General features: G+C 42.0%; 1 protein-coding gene across 2 annotated transcripts in view; it reads right to left on the bottom strand.

Annotated features, from left to right (window-relative positions):
• The window catches only part of LOC135205367 (transmembrane protein 241-like), a 261,462-nt gene that overhangs the window by 95,777 nt on the left and 153,020 nt on the right, over positions 1-12,665 (bottom strand). For both annotated transcript variants that reach the window (XM_064235857.1, XM_064235858.1), the window contains exon 2: positions 1,623-1,764. In XM_064235857.1, coding sequence (XP_064091927.1) covers positions 1,623-1,697 — 75 coding nt within the window. In that variant the 5' untranslated portion in view covers positions 1,698-1,764. The remainder of the gene's footprint in view (positions 1-1,622; positions 1,765-12,665) is intronic.

Below are 12,665 nucleotides of genomic sequence, written 5' to 3'. Positions count from 1 at the left end.
CTCTAATGAAAAGTTTGAAAAAGTTGAACCCAAAAGAATAATCAAATCTTTTAGACCAACGGCAAAGATCCTTCAAACCATTTTTTGTCACTCTGAAACTGTCTTCCTTAAAACACTGTGGTTGCTGACAATTAGAAGTTGAAGAATGCAATGCTATATAAATTATCACTTCTATATAACAGTTTGTTGTATACCTTATATTCTGTATCTAATATTTCTGCTTTCTTTCGTCTGCTCTTTCTATTCTCACATACCAGAGCTTCAATCTGCAGAAGTCTTCCTGTTACGTTAAATGGCCTTTTGGTTTGTCCTCTAGGAATGAAGGCATGAAGTTTTCATAATAAAACTAATATTGTAATACTTACCTGAACACCTGAATTAGCCCTGGTCTAATTCAGGTGTTCAGGAAGTGTATTGCAATACAAATTTTACAATTAAAGTTAGACAGCAAAACCTAATGATGAAACTGGAACCCTGCCAATTAAAAAAATTGATTCCTTCACTGGACTTCATCCAACTACGTATCCTATTTATTTAATGATCAAATAAAACCCCATTTTCATGGAATCCTTTAATCTCGAGGATTCACGACAGTTTCTAGTCATGCTAGGCTCCTCTTCAGGAGTCTAGTGTGGCTAAAATCTGTTGTGATTCAACTAGGTTTAAGAAGTCCTTAAATGGGTTTTCAATTGTAGGCATCCGGTTTTACGGCTCTTGTCTCTTGAGCCACATGCTAATGAATAAATAGTACAGCACAATCTAAATAAGTGGTTCTCAAACTAGGGGGTGTCAGCAATATCCAGGGGAGGAGCGAGCCCTAGGGAAAAGTGAAAGGTTCTCTGATTATACTACTTGTTATTCTCTTTACAGGGGTGAGGAACTAATATTCAGAAGTTTCTGAAAAATACAAAAGTATCGCCTCATAATGTTAGTTTCTAATGGTCTACTACTCCAGTTATCGGTGGGCTTCCCATGTTTGTATGTAATTATTTACTTCCCACTGATCTAAATGACTAATAAAAGTAAGTAAGAAATGTACTAAATTGAGGTTTCTGTACAGTGTATAATGCTGTATATGCCATGGCCCATGAAATTTTCAGCCATGGCCCAGTTGTGGCCAGTCCTGTAGTGCTACAAGGTGCATAATCATGGCTAACTTCAACTTTAAATAAAATAAAAACTACTGAAGTTAGAGGGCTGCAATTTGGTATGTTTGAAGATTGGAGGGTGGATGATCAACATACCAATTTGCAGCCCTCTAGCCTCAGTTGTTTTTAAGATCTGAGGGTGGACAGAAAAGTGTGGACAAACAGACAAATAGCTATCTCAATAGTTTTCTTTTAAACAAAACTAAAACTAATCATGGCCTTCACGTTGAACGTCATATCACCAAAGTCTTTACCAATCAGGGAAACAAGCAAAATCCCATATGACACACATGAAGGTTTAGGTTTATAGTCTAGACAATACTAACTTCACAGTACAAATACTTAACATACGACTGCAACACAATTTCAAGTGCTGATCTTTATAACATCCCTTCTGCCCACTTGGTGGCCTCACTAAATATTACTATAATAACTTTAAGGTACACCAATAATAGATAGTACACAACAACTCACCTTATTAACAAATATTGTTGATCCAAATAATATAAGGTATATCAAGAAATCTATTGGTTGTTTGCTAGGTGTCATTGCTCTCTGGAGTTGTCGATGTGAAGGAATCCGGTGTAATAGCAATCACTCAAGGAACTGCAGGACCCTGATAAGCAAATATACATACAGTCTAACAAAATCTATCTACATCATGAACAGTGTTTATTCATATATTGGAACTTTAACCTTTTTTAACTAATGCTCTTTAATTTGACTTCTAAAGGAAGCTTAAAATTCTGTTTGCAGTGCATGAAAGACATACTCAAACACAAATTTAGTGCATCGTAAAATCATTATAAAGATACAGCTACTATAAAATAAGCTGAAATTAGGAAGTTCTATATTATAAAATTCAATATGCATTTATTTAAATTCATCATTTTTTTTGTGTATAACAACAACAGTCAAATGTCATTCCAGCAAGGCCAGACTCTTTCACCATATGCCCCTACAAAACTGTGCAAAATGGAACTACAATGGATGCATAAGGTATATACAAAGGCCTCCATAAAGCAGAAACTTGACCACTGATAGACAGAATGGAAGAGATTATGAAAGGGAGTGATCAGACAATGTTAAAATTCATGACTAGCGCATCGTGGAAAGATTACAATATGATTGAGAAAATGATGGGAAGATGTGGCTTCAAGAGGCTAGAAAAAACCATGATCTAATAGACCAAGACAGTCTGGACATGCGGCGAGATGTAACGAAGAACAGTTGGTTAGAGAAGCAGTAGCTATAGAAACAGAAGAGTGAAGACATGTAGTAGGAAGGTCCAGGAGATCATAAAGAAGGGGGGATAGACGAAGACCTACAGCTGAAGCATGTTTGGGCAGAAAAAGAACATGGCAGTAAAGAACAGAGAGAACTCATGTCATGTCTCATCCCTTATCAGGATAATCTGGCATAAAAGTGTATGATGATAATGATGAGAATGAAGGTACCATGGTCTGAGCTTTGGGATGGTGCAATAATCAATCCTGGAATTTGCAGGGGATAGGGACCACAGGTTCCTGGTGATGAACTGTTAAAATAAGCAGTTACTGTAAGCATTTTAGTGGTGTAGTATACAGCCTACTTAAGAGTAACAGTAGTAAGAGAGTATTGCATGTGTGGTTACTTTGGGTATTTTGGGATGATGGTTTGGGATGTATTTGTGTTTGAAATTATATTAAATTATTTTAGTACGATCATTTAAGGTCTATTTATTTGATCTATCAAATTAAGCAGTAAAATGTTAAAATAGGCAGTAGTAAGCATTTTAGTTTATGGGGTACAAGGTATTTGGCAGTTATATGCCAGTTATAAGCATTTTTAAGGAGGGATTTTTGCATTTTCACAATATGTTCTGGAACCTATTCCTGCATAAAAATAGGGGGGCACTGTACATTATACACACACAGAAAAGTCAATTAACCTTTACAGACCATATTTGAGGTACACAAAGTACCAACATACACTCAAACCTCGGTTTTCGTACACTTCCCTTTTCGTACGTTCCGATTTTTGTAGACTTTTTTTCTTCAAAATTTTGTCTTGGTTATCGTAAACTCGGAAACGCTCCATCCCGGGCCCAGTGTGTGACCAGGTTCCGTATCAAGAGCCCAAACAAAGCATCCCACCCTCTGTCGTGACCCATTCTACTTTTGTGTTTATTGTTTTTGTGCTTTTTTATTCAAGTCCAACTGCTAAATAAGCCATCATGGGGCCAAAGAAAGTTCCAAGTGCTAGCCCTTCTGTGAAAAAGGCAAGAAACGCTACAGAATTTAAGAAAGAACTCATAGCAAAGTGTTGGAGGAGGTTGCATGTCGATCTCAGTGAGAAAATCCCTACGTGTTGTTGATAGTGAATCTAATTGAAAAGCGCCTTAACCTCGGAATGTCGTAAGCCGAACCCGTCGTAACCCGGGGGACTGCCTACATGTACAGGCAGTCCCCGGGTTACGATGGGTTCGGCTTACGACGTTCCGAGGTTAAGGCGCTTTTCAATTATATTCATCAGGAATTATTTCCAGGGTTACGACACATGTTCCAGGGTTACGGCGCCTACAACGCTGATCTGGCAAAAGAAATATGACACCAAAAATGCAATATGATCAATATTTGAAGGTTTTTTGATGAAAAATGCAATAAGAATGCAGTTTACATAGTTTTCAATACACCCAAAGCATTACAAGTAAGGTTTTCTTAGGATTTTTGACCATGTTCCGGCTTACGACGATTTTCGGCTTACAATGTGCCTCAAGAACGGAACCCCCGTTGTAACCCGGGGACTGCCTATATGAAACTGCCATACAAAGTAAAATAAGCACGTGAAGTCTTCGTAAAATGATATTGTTATGATACAATAAAGTTTATACATACTTACCTGGCAGATATATACATAGCTATTGACTCCGTCGCGCCGACAGATTTCGAATTTCGCGCACACGCTACAGGTAGGTCAGGTGATCCACCGCGCCGCCGCTGGGTGGCGGGAATAGGAACCCATTCCCGTTTTTCTTCCATCAGATTTTTCTACACCATCTGTCTCCTGAGGGGAGGTTGGGTGGGTAGTTTAATTGTATATATCTGCCAGGTAAGTATGTATAAAACTTTTTTTTTTTATTGTATCATAACAATGATATTGTTATGTTACAATAAAGTTTCATACATACTTACCTGGCAGATATATACATAGCTAAGACTCCGTCGTCCCCGCCGACAGAAATTCAAATTTCGCGCCACTCGCTACAGGTAGGTCAGGTGATCTACCGGCCTGCCCTGGGCGGCAGGACTAGGAACCATCCCCCGTTTTCTATCATATTTTCTCTCTTTCACTGTCTCCTGCGGGGAGGCTGGGTGGGCCTTTAATTATATATACAGGCAGTCCCCGGGTTACGACGGGGGTTCCGTTCTTGAGACGCGTCGTAAGCCGAAAATCGTCGTAAGCCGGAACGACGCTGGAAATATGTCTTAAACTATAAAAAAAAGTTATAAAAACCTTACTTGTAATCCTTTGGTTACACTACATGTCGTTTCCTGTAGTTTTTATGTACAACCTGGAGTTATTTTCATAAAAGAATGCTGGTTCTTGAAGGTAAAAACTATGTAATCCTCTGTGACACTACATTCTTGAAGTTTTATGTACAACCTGGAGTGATTTTGCAAAATCTTGAGGGCTACAAGAACAGCTGATTACTATTTACGTATCATATAGACTAATTAAAGTAAATGTATCTTTAAATAGGCTTATATATTAGTATCAACAAAACATTTCCTGCCATGAGTCAGAGGCCGTTTAATGAAACGAACACTTCTCTGTCCTATCTGTTCAGAAAATAAACGTTACGTCAATCCCCGAGACCATTGTTGCCAAAGCGTCTCTCTCTCTCTCTCTCTCTCTCTCTCTCTCTCTCTCTCTCTCTCTCTCTCTCTCTTCTGATCAATTACATTGGAAACTTGACATACGATTGCCCTAATATACGAATGTTTTGAGATATAACAGAAAATTTGCGAAAATACAAGCTTTGATATACAACGAAATATTTGAGATACGATTTTGCGATGAGTGTTTAGTTGTATAGGCGACCGATAAATGGCGTTCAGTCTGTTTGTTTGTTGGTGCTGCATGTTAACACGTCGTTGTTTAGTTCGTTGTATTTGCGCCTATTTTTCGTGTTATTTTGTCTATTTTGTTATTAACCATGGGTCTCAAAGCTAAAGACAAAGCAGGTGATAAGAAAAAAAACCAAGAAAATGATTTCGATGGAAGCAAAACATGGAAATTATAGCAAAGCATGAACGTGGCGTTCGTATCGTCGATTTGGCAAACGAGTATGGTCGAAATCCTTCTACAATATCCACGATCATCAAGCAGAAGGAAGCTATAAAAACCCCCGAGACCATTGTTGCCAAAGCGTCTCTCTCTCTCTCTCTCTCTCTCTCTCTCTCTCTCTCTCTCTCTCTCTCTCTCTCTCTCTCTCTCTCTGATCAAATTACGTACTGGATAATGTCTCTCTTTGGATACTTCGATTTTGCCAAATATTGAGGGCTACAAGAACAGTTGATTACTATTTACGTATCATATAGACTAATTAAAGTAAACGTATCTTTAAATAGGCTTATATTATTAGTATCAACAAAACATTTACTGGCATGAGTCAGAGGCCGTTTAACGAAACGAACACTTCTCTGTCCTTAACTCGGAGCGTCGGAAGACGCCTCTCTCTCTCTCTCTCTCTCTCTCTCTCTCTCTCTCTCTCTCTCTCTCTCTCTCTCTCTCTCTGATCAAATTACTGGATAATGTCTCTCTTTGGATACTTGGAATTTGCGTTGTAATCTAACCAGAAACTTCGTTTTGTTATTATTACTGGAAACAAGCAATGATTTTTTCATTATTTGCGCTTTTGGACTGTTATAGTAAACTAGTATGTATTCATTCGCTCGGCAAACTAGTTCCGCATATGAGGCGTCACTAAAAAACATAGAAAAATAACAACATAAAAGTGTCGAAAATCATCATATCTCAAAATTTTTGTTGTAATCTAACCAGAAACATTATTTTTATTAATATACTGTGCTAAACTATAAAGGATTTTTATCATAGTATGCGTTTTTTTAAAAGCGTCGTTAACTCGGAGCGTTGGAAGACGCCTCTCTCTCTCTCTCTCTCTCTCTCTCTCTGATCAAATTACTAGATAATGTCTCTCTTTGGATACTTGGAATTTGCAATTTGGTTGTAATCTAACCAGAAACTTCGTTTTGTTATTATTACTGGAAACAAGCAATGATTTTTTCATTATTTGCGCTTTTGGACGTTATATGTAAACTAGTATGTATTCATTCGCTCGGAAAACTAGTTTCCGCATATGAGGCGTCACTAAAAACAGAAAAATACAACATAAAAAAGTGTCGAAAATCATCATAATCTCAAAATTTTTGTTGTAATCTAACCAGAAACTTATTTTTATTATTAATATACTGTGCTAAACTATAAAAGGATTTTTATCATAGTATGCGTTTTTTTAAAGCGCCGTTAACTCGGAGCGTCGGAAGCGTCAGCGTCGTAACCTCGAACAAGCGTCGTAACCCAGGACGGATTTTTCCATTGAATATTAAGAAAAAGCGTCGTAACCTCGGAACGTCGTAAGCCGGAACCGTCGTAACCCGGGGACCGCCTGTATCTGCCAGGAATAGTGTATGAAACTTTATGTAACATACAATATCATTTCATACAATTCAACTTACCTGTCAGATATATACATACTGATTGGCACCCTTCGGTGGAGGGTAAGAGACAGCTTACTATATGGAATAGACCAGGTAAACAACATATGTTGTAGGTATAAATAAAACCTTGGTTCCTACCTGATAGGTGGTAGACTTCGTGGGTGTTTTGCCAGTAGTCTGCATCACCTCAAGAAACTTTAGCGATATATGATCTATGGCCAAGAGTTCTTGTGGGTCTGCCGATGGGTCTTATCCGCTTCTCGGCAGAGCCTGAAAGGACTTTGTCAATGGGTGCTGATCCACTTATATGACAATACACCTTATGAAGGAGCACACAACCAATCCCGACCACCTGATCCTAACCATATGTTAGAACTAAGGATTGTTCCGAGTTATCCCCGAACTCTTCACAACAACCGTAACTCAAAAACCACTACGCACACATACATAATTTCTAAAAAAAAAATTATACTCATCTAATTAGATATGACAAGATTCTCTTACTGAACAACATAGACGGCCGCCCGTGCCTAAACCAAGTCCTCCATTGTTCGAAGAGACTCAGACATATCCAAAAAGAAGAAAAGTATATACTTTTAAGGATTGGGTGTCGGCTCCGTACCCAGAATCGTATCCGCCGATACGAAAGACCCAGAGAAAAACACTTCTCATATGTCACACGAACGTCTTTCAAGTAATGAGATGCAAATACTGAGTTGCATCTCCAAAATGTCGTATCTATGATGTTTTAAGCGACATATTCTTATGAAACGAGAGAGACGTCGCTACTGCTCTCACTTCATGAGCTTTAACTTTCAACAGTCGCAACTGTTCGTCAGAACAGACCTTATGCGCGTCTGTAATGACGTTTCCTCACAAAGAATGCCAGAGCATTCTTGGACATCAGTCTTGTGGGGTCTTTTACTAACGCGCACCCAAAGACCTTGTCTAGAGCCTCCCATCTGATGCTTTCTCTGAAGGTAGAACTTCAGAGCTCTTACAGGGCATAGAGATCTTTCTGCTTCTCTTCCTACGAGACTCGATATGCCTTTGACTTCGAATGACTTAGGCCAGGGATTCGAGGGATTCTCATTCTTAGCTAAAAACAGGGTCTTAAACGAGCAAATAGCTGAGTCTCCCTTGAAACCTACTTTATCCTGCAGAGCATGTAATTCACTAACTCTCTTTGCCGTAGCTAAAGATAATAGGAATAGGCATTTTCTCTGGTGATGTCTCGAAACGAAGCCAGATGAGGAGGTTCGAATCTTTCAGATGAAAGAACTTGAGAACTACGTCTAGGTTCCAGTCGGAGGGACCGGTTCCTTCGACTTTGAGTCTCAAAGGACCTTATGAGATCGTGGAGATCTTTATTAATCTGCCAGATCTAATCCTCTATTCCTGAAGACTGCCGAGAGCATACTTCTGTATCCCTTTATTGTGGATACAGCTAGATGAGATTGCTCTCTCAGGAATAGAAGGAAATCAGCAATTTCCGCTATAGAGGTAGTGGAGGAGGACAACTTCTTAGTTCTACACCACCTTCTAAAAACCTCCCACTTCGACTGATATACTTTCGTAGTGGAGGTTCTGCGTGCTCTCGTGATCGCGCTTGCAACTTCGCGAGAAAACCCTCTCGCTCTGACGAGTCTTTCGATAGTCGAAAGGCAGTCAGAGCGAGAGCGGGAGGTTTTGATGATAACCTCTTGAAGTGTGGCTGTCTGAGAAGATCCATCCTTCTTGGTAGGGATCTGGGAAAGTCTACGATCCACTCTACCACCTCCGTGAACCAATCTTGGGCCGGCCAAAAGGGGGCTATCAATGTCATCCTCGTCTCCTTTGACGCCACAAACTTTTTTAGTACTAGTCCCAGGATTTTGAATGGAGGAAAAGCATAGACGTCTACGCGAGACCAATCTAGCAGGAAGGCGTCTACCATAAGAGCTCTTGGGTCTTCCACGACCGAGCAAAGACTGCCAGCCTTTTGGAGATGAATGTGGCGAAGAGATCCACATGAGGTGTCCCCCACAGCGACCAGAGATCTTGACACACCTCCTCGTGTAGGGTCCACTCTGTATGAAGGACCTGGTTCCTCCTGCTGAGTCTGTCCACCCTCACATTCTTTACTCCCTGAACGAACCTTGTCAGAAGGGAGATGTTCCTGTGAGACGTCCAAAGCAAAAGGTCTCTCGTCAGTTCGTAAAGGAACGAGGAGTGAGTCCCTCCTTGTTTTCGAATGTAGGCAAGTGCGGTGGTGTTGTCCACGTTTACTTGCACTACTTTGTTTGACACCAGAGGTTCTAGACTCTTCAAAGCCAGATGCACGGCAAAGAGCTCTTTGCAGTTTATGTGCCAAGACACCTGCGCTGGTTCCCAGGTGCCTGACACCTCCTTCGAGCCTAATGTTGCTCCCCAACCTTTCTCCGACGCGTCGGAGTACAACACTAGGTCTGGGTTCTGGGTTCTTAGAGAGATCCCTTTGTTTCTCTTTCAGAGGGGGAGGGGGGCAACCACCATTCCAGGTGCGGTCTTATCTCCACCGGAATGGGAAAGGCGTCCGAAAGTTGTCCAGTTTTTTCCAACTCCAAGACTTCTTGAGGAAGAATTGAAGCGGACGTAAATGAAGTCTTCCTAGCGGGAAGAACTGTTCGAGCGAGGACGGGGTCCCTAGAAGGCTCAACCATTCCCTCGCCGACGTTTGTTTCCTTCCTTAAGAAGAGAGAGACTATCTGCAAACCTTTTGCGATTCTCTCTTGCGAAGGAAATACTCGAAAACCCCGAGAATCCATCTGAATCCCCAGATAGACTAAGTTTCTGTCTGGGGGTCAGCTGCGACTTCTCGAGGTTCACGAGCAATCCCAACGCTTTGATCAGATCTAAAGTTAACGTCAGGTCCTCCAAGCACTGTCTCTCTGATCTGGCCCTGATGAGCCAGTCGTCCAGATACAGAGAGATATTTACTCCTTTGAGTGAAGAAAACCTCACCACATTTTTCATCAGGCTTGTGAAGACCTGAGGAGCTGTGGACAGGCCGAAACACAAGGCTCTGACTGAAAGATCCTTCCCCCCGTCATGAAACGGAGGTACTTCTTCGATGAAGGGTGGATCGGGACGTGAAAATAGGCGTCCTGGAGATCTAGGGACACCATCCAATCTCCTTGTTCGCAATGACGCAAGGACTGAGGCAGAAGTCTCCATCGAGAAACTTCTCCTTCTGAAACAAATTTGTTCAGCAGAGCTGACGTCTAGTACTGGTCTCCAGCCTCCCAAGGCCTTCGCAACCAGAAAAAGGCGATTGTACAACCCCAGGGGAGTTTTGATCCAGTACTAGTTCTATCGCTCTCTTGTCCCACATTTGTTCCACCATCGATCGAAGAGTATCCCTCAGCACAGGATCCTTGTACTTGGCTGTTAGTTCCCGTGGTGTTGACGTTAGGGGAGGAGTGTTCAGGAAAGGGATACGATATCCCTTCCTTATTACAGACAAGGATGACGCTCTGCGTTTGATAAGTGTCCAGGCCTCCACAAATCCCAGGAGCCTGGCACCTACTGGTGCTTGGAGGAGAGAAGCATCACTTTCCCTTTTTAAAGGGACGAAAGGCACCGACCTACCTCTCTTCTCAGGAGCCTTCCTTCTTTGCGGGAGGTCTGGAGGTAGGGCCACCTCGAAAGGGCTGAACCGATGTACTCGGTCCTTTCTTGTCAGGTGTAGAAGCAGGCTTCTTCTTCCTTGTTGACTGCGTCAGAAGGTCCTGAGTCGCCTTCTCAGTTAATGAACGAGAAATGTCCTTCACCAACTGAGAAGGGAACAAAAAGTCAGACAAAGGCGAATACAGTAGCGCTGCCCTCTGAGCGTGGGAGAACTGCCTTGGTTAAAAATTAAAAAGGCACTATATACCGTCCTCTTTTTTAGAAGACCTGCTCCAAACAAAGAGGAGATCTCAAACGAGCCATCTTGAACAGCTTTGTCTATACAAGACAATGCACAGGAACTTCTGGTTCGAGTCCTTCAGAATCATGGGCTTTCTTGGACATCACCCCAAGGGACCAATCTAAGAATTGAAAACTTCCAATACATGAAAGAGTCCCTTGAGGAGATGGTCCAGTTCAGAAATGCTCCAAGTAATACGTGCCGAGTTCAGACCTTGCCTACGTGAAGCGTCCACTAAGGTCGAGAAGTCTGCTTCTGACGTAGACGGAAGAGCAATACCCATATTCTCTCCCGTCTGATACCAAATGCCTCTTTTACCAGCTAGTCTCGCTGGAGGCATGCAGAAGACCGTTCTGACTAAGTCCTTCTTAGACTTCATCCAAGAGTCTCAAGGACTGAAGAGCCCTCTTCATCGAAATGGCGGGCTTCATTCTTAATAGACGAGGGAGCGTCATCTGAGAAACGCTCTGGGCTCGAATCAAATTCGGGTTCCTTCCTTCAAATGCCGTTTCAGAGGCCTCGATAAATCCGACTCCTTCCACCCTCGTTTAGGTGAGGGAGAGGGAGAGATGAGAACATCACGAAGGACGCTTTTTCTAAAGCGCCCTTGAGCAGCCTGCCACGAAACAGAGCTTGCTGATGGACGTCTGAACCGTTGGGGATTCCCCACGACCTCCTTAAGGCTTTCCGACTTTCCTTCTCCTCTGGGCATGGGAGCTTGGAAGAGGTCTAGGCCTGGGAGCGTAGCAGGGACGATCAACGCCCCTCCACAACACTGGGGTAGAACTCACTTCACTGTAATGCTCACTTTCACTAGCCTTACCTGTAAGTTAAGTCCGCCATTTTGGACTTCGAATCGTAGCTTTCAGATCGGCGATTTCCGAGGCCGATTCCGAAAGTAAACCTTGTGAATTAGACACATAGGGAGAATCTAAATCATTAGGATTATTAAGAAAACGTATCAATAAAAGGCTCAATAGGCCTTGAACTCACACCTTTCAGACGTCTAAACCCTATCCCTCTCTAACTTCTTCAAATAAGAAGTTAAAAGTCTTCCATTCTTCTGCATTTAATCCCTCGCATTCATGACAAGTATTAGTAGCAGAACACTGAAACCCCCTACATTTTACGACATACAGTGTGAGGTGATCAAACCGAAGCTTTCGGTATCCTCACCCTGCAGCCTACATTCATTCACACACTTCTCACTCACATTTGAATCAGACATACTGAGAAAATTCCAAAAAGCAAGTCCAAAAAAACAGTCCACAGTAGCGAATGCCAAAAAACACAGATCCAGATACGTCACCAAAAAGCCGATAAACGATGATCAAAGGATGAAATAAGAATCTAAGTCAGGAGGTAATAGCAACAATGTTTGATACCGACCGGCGACAGAGAAAAATATGATAGAAAAGCGGGGATGGTTCCTAGTCCTGCCGCCCAGGGCAGGCCGGTAAGATCACCTGACCTACCTGTAGCGAGTGGCGCGAAATTTGAATTTCTGTCGGGGACGACGGAGTCTTAGCTATGTATATAGATATCTGACAGGTAAGTTGATTGTATGAAAATATCATTTCTGGGCTCAGCCGTGTCGCTCCGTGAAATGTGTCCTCTTTAGCACTATTTCTAGTAAAAATATTGCTATGATACCAGAGAACTGCTAAATTGGTTACATGTCAGAAGTCTCTGACTCGCTCACCCAAATAAATAAAAGGTGTCCGGTATAGAACTGGGGCGAGTGTTAAACACTACCACAGCAACCCCTCCAATTAGCCTTTTCCTCATCAAAAAGACCCTGAAAACAGGGAGCCGACCTATAGGTCACCACCCAGCTACCCTGTTGAAGGGGACTGCGGCGTCATT

This window comes from Macrobrachium nipponense, chromosome 49 (assembly GCF_015104395.2).
Source record: "Macrobrachium nipponense isolate FS-2020 chromosome 49, ASM1510439v2, whole genome shotgun sequence".
Taxonomy (NCBI): domain Eukaryota; kingdom Metazoa; phylum Arthropoda; class Malacostraca; order Decapoda; family Palaemonidae; genus Macrobrachium; species Macrobrachium nipponense.
The sequence above is the reverse complement of the archived record's forward strand: the minus strand, read 5'-3'. Positions and strand labels throughout refer to the sequence as shown.